The sequence below is a fragment of the Oncorhynchus kisutch genome, linkage group LG29 (assembly GCF_002021735.2).
Source record: "Oncorhynchus kisutch isolate 150728-3 linkage group LG29, Okis_V2, whole genome shotgun sequence".
Lineage (NCBI taxonomy): Eukaryota > Metazoa > Chordata > Actinopteri > Salmoniformes > Salmonidae > Oncorhynchus > Oncorhynchus kisutch.
Genome location: NC_034202.2, coordinates 25,439,269 through 25,457,635, shown reverse-complemented (window position 1 = coordinate 25,457,635; position 18,367 = coordinate 25,439,269). Strand labels below are relative to the sequence as shown.

The following is an 18,367-nucleotide window of genomic DNA, read 5'->3' as shown; positions in this document are numbered from 1 at the left end:
CTATGGAAACAGCTCTAGAAATAAGGTGAGCTGGGATGTACGGTGTATATATTGATCCATAGCTTTCGCTACATTCCCGTTTTCTGTCAGCCCTGGTGGCCTGAGCCGGTCTCTTGGTGGGGATGGCCATTATCTCACAAGGAAATTGTAGTCTGGACTGGACTCTAGTCTCCAAGGCCCTCTGGCTAGCATAGAAACAGAAGCCTGGTCTGACAAACCAAAATACCATTTGGCAATCTGCTATCTCATTAAGAGGAGAAAGGTGCATCCATCCACTTAAGTACTCTGTGAGTCAATTACATAGTATGCAATCAAAATCAATTATGTGAATCTGTTACATAAAAGGTTGACCCACAGAACCAAGAGGCTACAGCTTTCTGGCAAGGAAACACGTCATTGGAGAAGAAAGAAATCCAGCAGAGCCAGTTTCAAGTCAACAGTAAACTTCAGACTCGCTGACAAGTGCTAATGCATTGTGTTTCATGAACAGTACTACAGAACCAAGCATTTATACTCAGAAACATCCTTGAAACAGATGTGGAAAAATATCATAAAAATTGCATACACAGATGCGCACACACAGGAGTAAGCCTGGAGCTAAAAACTGCCCAGCCTACATACGGAACACTGAAAAGAGGAAATTAGATGAGTAACCATGAGGAAGTGAATAGTTGTGAGAAAAGGTAAGCTAACTTTCCCGAAACAACAACCCACCTGGCAGGCAACAACGGGGACAAAACATTCCTGGAAATCCCCGACTGTGGCCTGCTCTCACATATTACTGTCTGAAAATCATAAACCTGAACTGTAGCTACATAGCATTAGCACCAGAGGCAGACTAGCTGCCCTGCTCTCACCTGTCTGAGTGGAAGAGTACTCAGGTGGTTGCGTCTGCTGCATAATTCCAAAAGACAGTCAGCCTTAATCAAATAAAGGTGTTAGGTGGCTGAGCATGGAGGATATACTGCACTGTTACAATAAGTCTGTTGAGCTCAGAGCCATAGACCCTCCCTTCATCGTTCTGATCATCATTTAAACAAAACAAACCTGATGTTACCTGATTCTATGTTGACACTGTATGAAAATGTGACACTTGACACTTACAGAGCCTCCAGACAGACCACTGGTATTCTATCCGCCACACACAGCAAGTATGTTGTGGCTTATACGACATACACTACATGACCAAAAGTATGTGGACACCAGCTTGTTGAACATCTCATTACAAAATTATGGGCATTAATATGGAGTTGGTCCCCACTTTGCTGCTATAACAGCAGGAAAGGCTCTCCACTAGATGTTGGAACATTGCTGAGGGGACTTGCTTCAATTCAGCCGCAAGAGCATTAGTGAGGTCGGTTACTGATGTTGGGCGATTAGGCCTGGTTCGCAGTTGGCGTTCCAATTCATCCCAAAGGTGTTTGATGGGATTGAGGTCAGGGCTCTGTACAGCCCAGTCAAGTTCTTCCACACCGATCTCGAAAAAAACATTTGTGTGGACTTCGCCTTATGCACGGGGGCTTTGTCATGCTGAAACAGGAAAGGGCCTCCCCCAAACTGTCGCCGCAAAGTTTGAAGCACAGAATCGTCTAGAATGCTGTAGCGTTAAGATTTCCATTCACTGGAACTAAGGGGCCTAGCCCGAAACATGAAAAACAGCTCTAGACCATTATTCCTCCTCTACTAAACTTTAAAGTTGGCACTATGCATTGGGGCAGGAAGCATTCTCCCGGAATCCGCCAAACCCAGATTCATCCATTGGACTGCCAGATGGTTAAGATTCATCACTCCAGAGTACACATTTCCACTGCTCCATAGTCTAATGGTGGTGAGCTTTACACCACTCCAGCCGACGCTTGGCATTGCGCATGGTAATCATAGGCTTGTGTGCGGCTGCTCGGCCATGGAAACCCATTTCAGGAAGCTCCCAATGAACAGTTATTGTGCTGATGTTGCTTCCAGCGGCAGTTTAGAACTCAGAAGTGAGTGTTGCAACCGAGGACAGACGATTTTTACGCGCTATACGCTTCAGCACTCAGCAATCCTGTTCTGTGAGCTTGTGGGGCCTATCACTTCGTATTAAAAATGTGTGTGACTGTCCTGTGTATCAGTGTATCAGTGTTCCGTTACTTGTCGTGTTTTGTGGATGTCAGGAAGAGAAGCTACTGCAAAATTATTTGGGGATACAAATAAACAAAGACTGAGTGCATAGGACAGGAATAGAGAGGTCTAAGAAGTGTGTGGTTACTGGTCACTTACAACATGAAGTCCTGCTCCCAGCATGGCTGGTCCCCTCGCACGGTAATGGAGGTGCTCTTGACATTCTGCACCTTCAGCGTCACATAGCTATTGAACTTACCTGCAACACAGAAAGGAGGGGAAAAGAGGTGAAAAGCATGCATATAATGAAATGAAGTAATGGTGGGAGAGGTACTGATATTTAATATTCGTTCCAATCAGTACTTCTGCTCACCACATTACAAAGATAGATTGTCATGTTGAAATGAGAAAAAAAAGAGTAGATTACAGTGTACACGTAGGAGACCAAGTCTCCATACTACTTTGTCTTTATAGGACATGAGCAGTAATCTGCATGACGTCAAATGATTTGCCAGATGGAGAGCTTCTGTGTACAGGTAAGAAAGACAATTGTGGTAGCAGACGTAGCAATGATGGCCAATCTAGCATTACTGTTACTATCCCAACTGCTTCACTTTGACTTTGTGTGACTGAAGGACAGTCGGCGACGTAGGTGAGAGTGAAAGCAGATAAGTCCGTTTCCCCATCCCTTCCCCCCACCGCCCTGCACCCAGACCAATTCACTGACCCTGGTAATCTCACTACAGAGGAGTGCCACACAGCCAGGCAGGCAGCAGATATAGCCTAGCCATCCATCCTCTCTCCTGGCTGATGTGATTCACTCACTGCAGAGCAGCCACCCTAATATAGCTCTGGGCATGATCACCATTTCACCTCTGACACTGAGACATAGGCCAGTACAGTAGGACTACGTGATGCAGAGACAGGCGAGACCAGCTTCTACAGCAGAAAAGGTCTTTGTCATCTCTCATACCATCAATTTAAAGACCAAGGTTAAAAGACCTTGTTTGATTTATAAACATATTTAAAAGTCATCACTGTGAAGCAGGTAGTGGCAAATCATTTCATATTTATTGTAGGGGCAGATGTGGTGGCACCACAGGTCACAAAGAAGTGGGGCCAACTTCTTTCTCATGATCATGACCAGTTAAAACTGCTCTCTTGTTGTCCCATTAGGTCTTCTTTTTTTGCCTTTCCAGTAGCCCAACATAGCTACACTGGGGTGTTGCAAAATCTATTGTTTTTTTTCTGCTACAATGAAAGCGTACATTTTGGTCAGGGTGAGCAGAGCGCAAGTCACTTTATCCTATTGCTCTCATAGCAGAAGTCCATCTAGCACGCTGGGGGTGATGAAACAACAGAAACTCCATTCAACTCCATTCATTTTCAATAAGTGGGCGGGGGACCGTTGGTTGATGCGAGCATGGGTGAGGGAACATGAACAGGTTGGGATCAAAGTTGGGGAAAGCTGAACTTTTGTCGCGTGCGCTGTGGTGCTATTGACCAATCGAAGCTCACTCTAGTTTTAAGCCCCTACAGGATTGGCTGTAGATACCTAGCACTACCTATCTTGTTAGAACCGACATGAGGGTGAAGCTTGCGTGGCTATCCATATAGTGGATCATTGGCTGTCAGGCCTGCTGTCAAGCACGAGTTGCACGTCGAAAAAACTTGAAAACAGAACTAGAATGCCCAGGTTTCTGATTATTCTGGCATGAGACCAAGTCCATATTATGGCAAGAACAACTCAAATAAGCAAAGAGAAACGACATTCCGTCAATATTTTAAGACATGAAGATCAGTCAATCCGGAACATATCAAGAACATTGAAAGTTTCCTCAATTGCATTCGCAAAAACCATCAAGTGCTACGATGAAACTGTCTCTCATGAGGACCGCCACAGGAAAGGAAGACCCAAAGTTACCTCTGCTGCAGAGGATAAGTTCATTGGAATTATCAGCCTTAGAAATTGCAGCCAAAATAAATGCTTCACGGAGTTAAAGTAACAGACAAATCTGAACATCAACTGTTCAGAGGAGACTGGGTGAGTCAGGCCTTCATGGTCAAATTGCTGCAACAACAAAAAACACAACTAAAAGGACACCAATAAGCAGACACTTGCTTATGCCAAGAAACACGAGCAAATGGACATTAGACCAGTGGAAATGAGTCCATATTTGAGATTTTTGGTTCCAACCGCCGTATCTTTCTGAGACGCAGAGTAGGTGAACGGAAGATCTCCACATGTGTGGTTCCCAACGTGAAGCATGGAGTAGGTATGATGGTGCCTTGCTTGTGACAGTGTCAGTGATTCATTTTGAATTCAAGGCACACTTAACCAGCATGGCTACCACAGCATTCTGCAGCGATATGCCATCCCAGCTGGTTTGTACTTAGTGGGACTATCATTTGTTTTTCAACAGGGCAATGACCCAACACACCTCCAGGCTGTGTAAGGACTATTTGACTAAGGAGAGTGATGGAGTGCTGCATCAGATGACCTGGCCTCCACAATTACCCGACCTCATCCCAATTGAGATGATTTGGGATAAGTTAGATGCAGAGTGAAGCAAAATCAGCCAACAAGTGCTTAGCATATGTGGGAACTTCTTCAAGACTGTTGGAAAAGCATTCCAGGTGAAGCTGGTTGAGAGAATGCCAAGAGTGTGCAAAGCTGTCATCAAGGCAAAGGGTGGCTACTTTGAAGAGTCTAAAATATATTTTGATTTTTTTTAACACATTTTTGGTTACTACATTATTCTGTGTGTGTTATTTCATAGTTGATGTCTTCACTATTCTACAATGTGGAAAAACAAAGAAAAACCCTTGAATGAGTAGGTGTGTCCAAACTTTTGACTGGTACTGTATATTATTTAGTATATGTAAAGTCAAGATTAAATCAATAAATAGTCTGATGGGTGACAATATTAGCCTATCATTTGTGAATGATATATTATCACATGTGAATTATGACCCGCATAAGAAACAATGCCTTTTTTTGTGACTTTTTCTAATCATAGTTGCACACCTCATGTAGCCTAAAATTAAGCACATTAATCTGCTTTACAAGGGGTGTAGAGCTGGCATACATTAGCAGCGTGAGTTTTCAGTTTGGGGAAGATCATTTTCACCATAAAAAAGCACCTTTATAATAAAAGCATAATTGCATTTGCGGTCACTTTTGATAATGGTGTTTTCTGTTAAAAGAACATTTGCGCTTATAGCCTACTACCACGTGTGCATTGCTGCACTTATCATGTGAAGAAATAGCCTAAGAGTTTAACATTTTAAGCTAAACGTTCTGATCTGTTGCGTCAGCCACATTGCATAAAAAATATTTTTTGATGGTAGTCGTTGTATTAACTTGGGATCAATCACATCCCACAACTGTCCCAGACTATGTTTGGAATATTTATTTATTGCACAGAATAGGTCGACTATTGTACAATGAGGGATAGGTTGACATAGGTTAGTGCTTTTGATGTTCGTTAGGCCTACTCATCTTGTGTGCTGACGAAAAGTAAAATGTGGACAGTTCTTCAATATGCACACAGTGGCATCCCCGATGTGTGTCTTCACTTGTAGTCGGTTAGAAAGACCCTATCACCTGACTGAGAGCCATGTGAGTGGGTGGTGGTTCGAATTGCACAGCACACTCAGGGAGAAGGGCACAATGCTGCACTCCAGGCCGCGAAAGGCCTGGATTTTTTTAGGGTGCATTACAGCCACAATGAGGATGCTGCCATGATATTCGAGGCATTCTCAAGTGCTTGTCAAATTGTGAATAAGTGACTGATGTAGTGTGTACAGCCTGCGCGAAAAACAAAGCAGAGCTCATGCCTTTCAAGTAACTTTTTTCAAATCATCATTAGTCTCATCATTCCGCTTTACAATGTATTAAACATCAAAACATAAAGTTACTAAACTAAAGTTGCATTAATAACTATAAATTAAGCATATAGGAGTACATATTTATTTGTTAACCGGTCAACACTGAATCGCCGCATGTGAGCATTCCCTCAAATCATTTGGAGAAAATATTTCACTTTTTTTCAGCTTTGTTCAATTGTATTCTTCAAACAAAAAAAGATATTTTAAAAAATTATGCCACAGAATTATGAGCAAATCTTGTCTGCTAAATTAACTAGTGTAGCCCACAGCCATTTGGCATAGCCACGTCAGGACAACTCAGAGGATGCTATTCTTTTCTTCTGAAATAGACTACATTTTCTTCATATCATGCTTCTTTAGACCAGTCTAAAGAATCCAATAATGGATTTATTGTGAAGGTGTAGGCTATATTACATGGATTTATTAGACTTTTTTAAATGGCTTGTAGATTATGTGTTGAAGCCAGGAGATACTAAATGTGTTTATATTAATTTAACGGTCATTTACCGAGAGACTGACAATTATTTGCTTGACAATCACCGGCTGACAAAATTTTGTGACTGCCACAGCCCCAGTGCAACCCAATAATAGGAATGTTAATGTTTTGACTTACAGGGGAATTCTGTTATAGACAGAGACAACTGCGATGAGACAATAGGACTAACAGGGTGGAGCAGGGGCTGCATCATGTAGGCCTATATAGGCTACATCTGTAATTCAAAAGTTACAGGTGCATATTAACACAGTCCAGTCTATGTCATCACTATTTGTTGATGTGATTAATTCCAGTCAATCATTTTGTATTAAAAAAGGTCTAGTTAGCCTACCAACCAAAGTTAGAATATAAACCAAATTTGATCACATTCACATTCTATTAACACAAATAAATTGGCTTTGGCTATAAATATATAGCGTTACCGCTTCATTTCCCCTGACCAAATTGGACAGATCGCTAATGTTTAGGTGTAGGCTACTACAACATTTCTGTAAGGAATTTTTGCTTGTTCTTTTCCTGTTAACCAGCAGCATACCACCCTGCACACCACTGCTGGCTTGCTTCTGAAGCTAAGCAGGGTTGGTCCTGGTCAGTTCCTGGATGGGAGACCAGATGCTGCTGGAAGTGGTGTTGGAGGGCCAGTAGGAGGCACTCTTTCCTCTGGTCTAAAAAATATCCCAATGCCCCAGGGCAGTGATTGGGGACACTGCCCTGTGTAGGGGGATGTTAAACAGGTGTCCTCACTCTCTGAGGTCATTAAAGAGCCCATGACTCTTATTGTAGGGGTGTTAACCCCGGTGTCCTGGCTAAATTCTCAATCTGGACCTCAAACCATTACAGTCACCTAATAATCCCCAGTTTACAATTGGCTCATTAATCCCCCTCCTCTCCCCTGTAACTATTCCCCAAGTCGTTGCTGCAAATGAGAATGTGTTCTCAGTTAACTTACCTGGTAAAATGATGGATAAATAGTTGGCTAAAATAATACCGGAGGAAAGTTGAAAGCATGCTCTGTTTTCTATATATATGCGCAACCTGAGATTTCTGTGGATCTGAATAGTCAACACACACACCTTTATGTAGGACTATCTACCTGGGAAAAGATACATGGTCACTTGACTTCTCAATGCCTCTCCACAGTGGCAAAAAAAACATTTATTTTGCCATGGACACAAAGCTTCAGTTCAGTCAACAGAGTTGGTACACAATGAGAATGTGCGTAAAAAAAACGATACCAGATATTTTCAATTTTAGCAGTCTTTTAAGCATTCTAGTACAGTTAAATAGTTAACATACACACACGTTGTGGTCTAAGGCACTGCATCTCAGTGCAAGAGGTGTCACTACATTCCCTGGTCTGAACCCAGGATGTATCACATCCGGACGTGATTGGGAGTCCCATAGTGCGACAAAGTCATTGTCAATAAGAATGTGTTCTTAGCTGACTTGCCTAGTTAAATAAAGGTTACACACACACACACACACAAAAGACCAAAAAGTTATTTTGTTGGCATTTACATACAGTGGAGCAAAAAAGTATTTAGTCAGCCACCAATTGTGCAAGTTCTCCCACTTAAAAAGATGAGAAAGGCCTGTAATTTTCATCATAGGTACACTTCAACTATGACAGACAAAATGAGAAAAAAAATTCCAGAAAATCACATGGTAGGATCTTTAATGAATTTATTTGCAAATTATGGTGGAAAAAAAGTATTTGGTCAATAACAAAAGTTTTCAACCATAATTTGCAAATAAATTCATAAAAAATCCTACAATGTGATTTTCAGGATTTTTTTTTCTCATTTTGTCTGTCATAGTTGAAGTGTACCTATGATGAAAATTACAGGCCTCTCATCTTTTTAAGTGGGTGAACTTGCACAATTGGTGGCTGACTAAATACTTTTTTGCCCCACTGTATACTTTTCGTGTGTCACGCCCTGGTCTTAGTATTTTGTGTTTTCTTTATTATTTTGGTCAGGCCAGAGTGTGACATGGGTTATTTATGTGGTGTGTTTTGTCTTGGGGTTTTTTGTAGGTCATGGGATTGTGGTTAGTGGGGTTGTCTAGAATAGTCTATGGCTACCTGGAGTGGTTCTCAATCAGAGGCAGGTGTCGTTGTCTCTGATTGGGAACCATATTTAGGCAGCCATATTCTTTGAGTGTTTCGTGGGTGATTGTTCCTGTCTCTGTGTTAGTTTGCACCAGAATAGGCTGTTTAGGTTTTTACGTTTATTGTTTTGTATTGTTCGTGTTTATCTTTTATTAAACATGTATCGAAATAACCACGCTGCATTTTGGTCCACCTCTCCTTCACCGGAAGAAAACCCTAACATCGTGGCTGTTTATTTACCACCACAGACAGATGCTGGCACTAAGACTGCACTCAGTCAGCTGTATAAGGAAATAAGCAAACAGGAAACCACTCACCCAGAGGCACCGCTCCTAGTGGCCGGAGATTTTAATGCAGGGACACTTAAATCAGTTCTACCAAATTTTCATCAACATGTTAAATGTGCAACCAGAGGGAGAAAAAAATTCTAGATCACCTGTACTCCACACACGGAGATGCGTACAAAGCGCTCCCTCGCCCTCCATTTGGTAAATCCGACCACAACTATATCCTCCTGATTCCTGTTTACAAGCAAAAATTAAAGCAGGAAAGACCAGTGACTCGGTCTACAAAAAAGTGGTCAGATGAAGCATGTGCTACAGGACTGTTTTGCTATCACAGACTGGAACATGTTCTGGGATTCTTCCGATGGCATTGAGGAGTACACCACATCAGTCACTGGCTTTATCAGTAAGTGCATCGAGGATGTCGTCCCCACAGTGACTGTACGTACATACCCCAACCAGAAGCCATGGATTACAGGCAACATTCGCACTGAGCTAAAGGGTAGAGCTGCTGCTTTCAAACCCGGAAGCTTACAAGAAATCCTGCTATGCCCTGCGACGAACCATCAAACAGGAAAAGCATCAATATAGGGCTAAGATTGAATCATACTACACAGGCTCCGACGCTCGTCTTATCTGGCAGGGCTTGCAAACTATTACAGACTATAAAGTAGTCTACAAATCACTTCTATGCTCGCTTTGAGGCAAGCAACACTGAGGCAGGCATGAGAGCATCAGCTGTTCCGGACGACTGTGTGATCACGCTCTCCGTAGCCAACGTGAGTCAGACCTTAAACAGGTCAACATACACAAGGCTGCGGGACCAAACAGATTACCAGGACGTGTGCTCCGAGCATGTGCTGACCAACTGGCAGGTGTCTTCACTGACATTTTCAACATGTCCCTGTAATACCGACATGTTTCAAGCAGACCGCCATAGTCCCTGTGCCCAAGAACACAAAGGCAACCTGCCTAAATGACTACAGACCCGTAGCACTCACGTCCGTAGCCATGAAGTGCTTTGAAAGGCTGGTAATGGCTCACATCAACACCATTATCCCAGAAACCCTAGACCCACTCCAATTTGCATACCGCCCAAACAGATCCACAAATGATGTAATCTCTATTGCACTCCACACTGCCCTTTCCCACCTGGACAAAAGGAACACTTATGTGAGAATGCTATTCATTGACTACAGCTCAGCGTTAAACACCATAGTACCCTCAAAGCTCATCACTAAGCTAAGGATCCTGGGACTACAGTGCCTTGCGAAAGTATTCGGCCCCCTTGAACTTTGCGACCTTTTGCCACATTTCAGGCTTCAAACAAAGATATAAAACTGTATTTTTTTGTGAAGAATCAACAACAAGTGGGACACAATCATGAAGTGGAACGACATTTATAGGATATTTCAAACTTTTTTAACAAATCAAAAACTGAAAAATTGGGCGTGCAAAATTATTCAGCCCCCTTAAGTTAATACTTTGTAGCGCCACCTTTTGCTGCGATTACAGCTGTAAGTCGCTTGGGGTATGTCTATCAGTTTTGCACATTGAGAGACTGAAAATCTTTCCCATTCCTCCTTGCAAAACAGCTCGAGCTCAGTGAGGTTGGATGGAGAGCATTTGTGAACAGCAGTTTTCAGTTCTTTCCACAGATTCTCGATTGGATTCAGGTCTGGACTTTGACTTGGCCATTCTAACACCTGGATATGTTTATTTTTGAACCATTCCATTGTAGATTTTTCTTTATGTTTTGGATCATTGTCTTGTTGGAAGACAAATCTCCATCCCAGTCTCAGGTCTTTTGCAGACTCCATCAGGTTTTCTTCCAGAATGGTCCTGTATTTGGCTCCATCCATCTTCCCATAAATTTTAACCATCTTCCCTGTCCCTGCTGAAGAAAAGCAGGCCCAAACCATGATGCTGCCACCACCATGTTTGACAGTGGGGATGGTGTGTTCAGGGTGATGAGCTGTGTTGCTTTTATGCCAAACATAACGTTTTGCATTGTAGCCAAAAAGTTCAATTTTGGTTTCATCTGACCAGAGCACCTTCTTCCACATGTTTGGTGTGTCTCCCAGGTGGCTTGTGGCAAACTTTAAACAACACTTTTTATGGATATCTTTAAGAAATGGCTTTCTTCTTGCCACTCTTCCATAAAGGCCAGATTTGTGCAATATACGACTGATTGTTGTCCTATGGACAGAGTCTCCCACCTCAGCTGTAGATCTCTGCAGTTCATCCAGAGTGATCATGGGTCTCTTGGCTGCATCTCTGATCAGTCTTCTCCTTGTATGAGCTGAAAGTTTAGAAGGACGGCCAGGTCTTGGTAGATTTGCAGTGGTCTGATACTCCTTCCATTTCAATATTATCGCTTGCACAGTGCTCCTTGGGATGTTTAAATCTTGGGAAATCTTTTTGTATCCAAATCCGGCTTTAAACTTCTTCACAACAGTATCTCGGACCTGCCTGGTGTGTTCCTTGTTCTTCATGATGCTCTCTGCGCTTTTAACGGACCTCTGAGACTATCACAGTGCAGGTGCATTTATACGGAGACTTGATTACACACAGGTGGATTGTATTTATCATCATTAGTCATTTAGGTCAACATTGGATCATTCAGAGATCCTCACTGAACTTCTGGAGAGAGTTTGCTGCACTGAAAGTAAAGGGGCTGAATAATTTTGCACGCCCAATTTTTCAGTTTTTGATTTGTTAAAAAAGTTTGAAATATCCAATAAATGTCGTTACACTTCATGATTGTGTCCCACTTGTTGTTGATTCTTCACAAAAAAAAACAGTTTTATATCTTTATGTTTGAAGCCTGAAATGTGGCAAAAGGTCGCAAAGTTCAAGGGGGCCGAATACTTTCGCAAGGCACTGTAAACACCTCCCTCTGCAACTGGATCCTGGACTTCCTGACGGGCCGCCCCCACGTGGTGTGGGTAGGTAGCAACACATCTGCCCCCCAGGGGTGCGTGCTCAGTCCCCTCCTGTACTCCCTGTTCACCCACGATTGAATGGCAAGACTCCAACACCATCATTAAGTTTGCTGACAACAACAGTGGTAGGCCTGATCACCGGCAACAACGAGACAGCCTACAGGGAGGAGGTCAGAGACCTGGCCGGGTGGTGCCAGAATAACAACCTGTCCCTCAACGTAACTAAGACTAAGTAGATGATTGTGGACTACAAGAAAAGGTGGACCGAGCACGCCCCCATTCTCATCAATGGGGCTGTAGTGGAGCAGGTTGAGAGCTTCAAGTTCCTTGGAGTCCACATCACCAACAAACTAGAATGGTCCAACCACACCAAGACATTCGTGAAAAGGCCACGACAAAGCCTATTCCCCCCCAGGAAACTAAAAAGATTTGGCATAGGTCCTGAGATCCTCAAAAGGTTCTACAGCTGCAACATCGAGAGCATTCTGACTAGTTATATCACTGCCTGGTATGGCAATTGCTCGACCTTCGACTGCAAGGCACTAGAGGGTAGTGCACACGGCCCAGTACATCACTGGGTCTAAGCTGCCTGCCATCCAGGACCTCTACCCCAGGCGATATCAGAGGAACCCTAAAAATTGTCAAAGACCCCAGCCACCCCAGTCATAGACTATTCTCTCTACTACCGCATGGCAAGCGGTACACTGGAGTGCCAGGTCTAGGACAAAAAGGCTTCAACAGTTTTTACCCCCAAGCCATAAGACTCCTGAACAGACAATTTACTTTGTGTGCCACCCCCCCAAACTCTCTTTTACGCTACTGCTACTCTCTGTTTACCATATATGCATAGTCACTTTAACTATACATTCATGTACATACTACCTCAATTGGCCCGACCAATCAGTGCTCCCGCACATTGGCTAATCTGGCTATCTGCATTGTGTCCCGCCACCCACCAACCCATCTTTCACACTACTGCTACTCTCTGTTCATCATATATGCATAGTCACTCTAACCATATCTACATACTACCTCAAATCAGCCTGACTAACCGGTGTCTGTGTGTTGCCTCGCTACTTTTATAGCCTCGCTACTGTTTTTCACTGTCTTTTTACTGTTGTTTTATTTCTTTACTTACCTATTGTTCATCTAATACCTTTTTTGCACTATTGGTTAGAGCCTGTAAGTAAGCATTTCCTTGTAAGGTCTACACCTGTTGTATTCGGGGCACATGACGAATACACTTTGATTTGATAGCTAATACTTACAAGGATTCCTAAATCATTGTTAACCTGTTTGGGGTAGGGGGCAGCATTTTCACTTTTGGATAAATAGCATGCCAAAACTGAACTGCCTCCTACTATGTCCCAGATCCTAATATATGCATTTTATTATTAGTATTGGATAGAAAACACTCTGAAGTTTCTAAAACATTTTGAATCATGTCTGTGAGTATATCAGAACTTATTTAGCAGGCGAAACCCCGAGGACAAACAATTCAGATTTGTTTTTTTGAAGTCACTGTCTTTTCAATAAGTTTTCATGGGGAATCCATGCAGTTCCTACCGCTTCTACTGGATGTCACCAGTTTGTAGAAATTGGTTGAGGTTTTTCCTTTGTGTAATGAAGAAGTACCATAGCTCAGAACGAACGTCACTTCATGTGTACCTTTTGATAGAGGCGTGTAACCAGAAAAGTAGCATCAGTTTGTTTTGCTCCTGTATTGAACACAGATCATCCCGTCTTCAATTTGATCGATTACATACATTTAGAAATGTTTAAGGTTGTATTACAAAAGTAGTTTGAAATATTTTGGCAAAGTTTACAGGTAACTTTTGAGATATTTTGTAGCGACGTTGCGTAAGTTGGAAGCGGTGTTTTTCTGGATCAAATGCGCCAAGTAAATGGACATTTTGGATATATATCAACTGAATTAATCGAACAAAAAGGACCATGGGACATATAGGAGTGCCAACAAAAGAAGCTCGTCAAAGGTAAGGCATGATTTACATTTTATTTCTGCGTTTTGTGTCGCGCCTGCAGAGTTGAAATATGCTACTCTCGTTGTTTACGGTTGTGCTATCATCAGATAATAGCATCTTATGCTTTCGCTGAAAAGCCTTTTTGAAATCTGACACGTTGGCTGGATTCACAACGAGTGTAGCTTTAATTTGCTATCTTGCATGTGTAATTTAATGAAAGTTTGAATTTTATAGAAATGTATTTGAATTTGGCGCTCTGCATTTTCCCTGGCTATTGGCCATATGGGACGCAAGCGTCCCGCCTACCCCAGAGAGGCTAAGAATAATGAAAATGACTGCAGGTTCTACTGGTCATTGTTTTCAGGCTCGTTGTATTGGTGCTAGCTAGGTACCAACGATATATCGTACATCCCTGATACGCACCACATTTCACAGAGACAGAAACAATTCATTGATTGACACTAATGAGGTAATGCAGTATGTTGTTAGTCCCAGAGGTCTAGTTATATTGAAACCTGCTGTAAGCTATCCACCGAGAGTACAAAACATTAGGAACACCTGCTCTTTCCATGACAGACTGACCAGGTGAATCCAGGTGAAAGCTGTGATCCCTTATTTATGTCACTCATCTACACTTTCAATTAGTGTAGATGAAGGGGACGAGACAGGTTAATGAATGATTTTTAAGCCTTGTGATAATTGAGAAATTGATTGTGTATGTGTGCCATTCAGACGGTGAATGGGCAAGATAAAATATTTAAGCGTCTTTGAACAGGGTATGGTAGTAGGTGCCAGGAGCACCGGTTTGAGTGTGTCAAGAACGGTAACGCTGCAGGGTTTTGTGTATCAAGAATGGTCCACCACCCAAAGGACATCCAGCCAACTTGACACAACTGTGGGAAGCATTGGAGTAAACATGGGCCAGTATCCCTGTGCAATGCTTTCGACACCTTGTAGAGTCCATGCCCCTAGGGCACAAGGGTGTGAAACACAATATTAGGAAGGTGTTCTTAATGTTTTGTACACTCAGTACAAGTCTCCAGTGGGGACATCAGGTAAACAGCCAGGCCTAGGGCTCTGGGTTGAGAAGAAACAGGTCTAATTAGAGTATCAGGAGGCCAGTCAGCAATACAGACATTACGACCATGATCTGGAGACACTCCCCATCTCCCCCTTACTAATTAGATGCCCCATGCCTCGTCTTGGACCACACTTGCTGCTTCTCATGAATACAAGTTCAAAGATAAGAGGAGGAGGCGGCCTGGATTAGATTAGAGCCACTTAGTGATTGTGGTCTCTATCTGAAAGAGCTCTTCCACCTTGCACAAAGGACTGATAGCATCTTACCAGAAAGAAACGGCCACCCTCTGTCATAACACACACCCGCACATGCACGCACACAGAGAGCACACTTGGATTGTCGTGTGGACCGACCATCAAACAGCAGACTTTGATAAGTACCCACACTCTGAAAGTAGACAGAAGATCTGTCCAGGTTACTGAGTCATACGAGCGACAGAACCCCTCAGTCTTTCGCTCCAACTCACCACACATGCCTTAGTCAAGTGTCTTCATTCATTATTGTCACATCATCAGTTTTCCAATAAATTAGTCAGAAAAACATGGATGGTTGGAAGGCTGACATTTACTATTTGGACCTCTCATCAATGTTGTATGTCATAGAAGACATATTCCTCTGTCACAGGGCACACCTGGGTAGTTGTGTTTTATGAATAGTGGTAGGTAAGTATTTGCAAATAGCACTAACAATCAAATGTATGTGTATATTTGTATTCTGGGCCAATTCATGTCAAGCCTAACCAGTCAGTTTTTCCACTGCAAATGAATCTATCCAAGTCAAAATATTTAGCTGTAGTTGGGTTAAAATCGGATTCCATAATCATGTGTATCCAAATGCAATACGGCCTGTGTGTCTCTGATGGCCCTTGCCAGGTCACTAACCGTTGCATCACCAGAGTAAGGCTATTGTACATGTGTCTATCTTGCACCGTCATGCAATTAAGAGACTAGAGACAATGAGCTAATCCTAAACAACTAGTGTTCTCGTATTAACTAATTGAGTCAAGTAAAAGCAAGGATGTAAAGGTGGAACACAAAAGCATATGATGTGTGTGCAAATTTAAATGAGGATTTACCCGTACAAAATTATGAATGTAAAGTCAATTAAAGAGTTACTCTAAGTGAGGACTGCATTTACTCAAACAACTAATTGGTTTATTAGTCCCGAATGAATTAACACTCAAACAATAGCAGTTAACATGGAATATATAATACAAAATAAAACAGAGTAAATGTCTATCACAATAACACAGTCATAGGGTTTATGAGATAGGAGTGAGGGCAAACAGTATAGGGATTTACCTAAGTGGAGTGCGTGGGGATTTGGATTTTGCCAGCACTGATCTGACCAGTTGTGGCATGTATTCATGGATGCCAGGGGAAGCCAGGCTTCCCCAAAATATTGAAAAAAAAAGTCTCAGTTTCCAAATTTTTATTAAATTTGCAAGAGGCTGAATGTACGGTCTCTCACCGGAGAAAGGATCAGAGCAAACGAAACAGCACCCCTTTGTCTCTGTATGTGTAGCCCATCTGTCTATCGATAGATCTATCTGATGCTATTTGGTCAAAAAGTGTATGACATGGTTGCCCGTAGCATTGAATGCAAGGGAAGCCAGCGGTCATTTGGCCTACCCTGATGAAAAGGTATAAAATAATATTCAATCAGCAGTGAGCTAAAATGAGTGAGCTCATATATGAATGGTTCAGTTGCACCCTAAATAAGCATCATACCAATCACATCAAGTGAAAAATGTCATTGACAGAAAAAACTTGAATTGTTGCATCTCCCTGTGTTGTTGTCTTCCGGTGGCTAGCTAGTTAGCTAGCATTTCAATTTTTTAAAATTTAACCTTTATTTTGATAGGGGAGACATTGAGACCTTAGGGCCCTTTTCCAATTGTGATTACACACACACACACAGAGAGAGAGATAAATCAGAACCATGGCGAGCCAAATCATATTTAGCTTACGTATATAGGACTAAATTGTTATTGGTATCTTTTAGTTGTCACTGTATTAGATTAAGCAGAGGTGATTTGATAAAGTTGAAATGGTGCTGGTATAGTGGAGGCAACTCCTGTTTGTTTGAGACTTGCAGTAACTCTCCGTGGTTCTAAATCAATAGTTGTTTAGTGGTCCGAAAATGTCAGAAACATGAACTTGCTTGACCGTGCTGTAGGTTATGTAACTGTTTGTTACATGCAATATGCTTTGTGGACTTCAGACAGAGGTTGCTCTCCGGTTTTGTGATGAAAGAAAGGTGTGGTTGAATTTATTCTGCCACTTCTTATTGTCTCGGCCTTAGGCATATATACCAGTGTCAAGGCATATGAACTAACAGGTTATAGAGCAAACAACGCAATTATCAAAACACATAGGTTGCAATATGCCAGTAGCTTCCCCAGTGATTTTACGCACACACGACTACTGCTGAGCAGCTCACCTGCAGCACATGGGATAGAGCTAGGTGGGAAGCAGGGACAGAAAGCCCCATTGGATTATGCTAATACAAAAGTCAACCAACCACTGCCCTGACTGATTGCCCTACAGGAGAAGTAGGTGCAAATGACTTCCTGCTATGAAGGATTTTTAAAAAGGGTCACAAACAGTCCTAGTTTCGGTCAGCATTCGAGTACATAACTCCTAAATAAAGAGGTCGTTTAAGGACTTACCTGGAGATCCTTGGAGTTTGGCTTTCTTTACTGAAATAGAAAGAGAAAACAACTGTTAGAAACAAAAGACATAAAACTGTGTTTTTAATAAAACCTAGACAGCAAGTCGTTATGCCTGCTCATGATTTACTTCAAGGATATCATACGGACTCTGATAAGGCTGATTGCTGGAGGCTAGCCCTACATTGTGTACAATTAATGTGATCGGGTGTTCACTTCACGTCACTTCGGTGTCCCCCTAAGAGGCCACAGTCAGAGCCAGGATATCCGTCATGCTGAGAGTGTAACAGGATCAGTGAATCACGGACCAGAAAGAAGTCACACGGACACCAATCAGCCACGTGTTATCAACCACAACGACAGAAAAACAAGGGCACATGACATTTGTCGGTGAGTTCTGACATTCATTGATATGCAGACCGACAGATGGGGCACATGTTGATGAAGCATGGAGTAGGATTGTGTTAGACGTGGCCAGACGTGTCTGAGTGAGCATCACAATATTCTCTCAACCTATCAGCAGAAAACACCAGCCTATCACATTTTTGAGAAGCACCAAATACTAACAAAAAAAAGTGGCATGGGGGAATAGAATCCACCACTGTTAATAATTGACCACGTTTACATGCGCACAGTATACCAGATAAGGTCTTACACGGATAAGCTGTTTACATGCAACTTTTAAATCCCGCTAACGAATAGCCCTGTATCTATGAATACACCGAATACTCCTAATTGAAGTTCATATGGGTAAAAATGGAATAGTAACTGAAGTCAGTACACTGACTGTAGACCTATAACCTCTCA

At 42.3% G+C, this 18,367-nt stretch overlaps 1 protein-coding gene across 3 annotated transcripts in view; it reads right to left on the bottom strand.

Annotated features, from left to right (window-relative positions):
* The window catches only part of LOC109874011 (protein unc-13 homolog B-like), a 124,731-nt gene that overhangs the window by 86,867 nt on the left and 19,497 nt on the right, over positions 1–18,367 (bottom strand). For all 3 annotated transcript variants that reach the window (XM_031809139.1, XM_031809138.1, XM_020465747.2), the window contains exons 2-3: positions 17,561–17,590; positions 2,260–2,359 (exon numbers count right to left, since the gene is read on the bottom strand). In XM_031809139.1, coding sequence (XP_031664999.1) covers positions 2,260–2,359; positions 17,561–17,590 — 130 coding nt within the window. The remainder of the gene's footprint in view (positions 1–2,259; positions 2,360–17,560; positions 17,591–18,367) is intronic.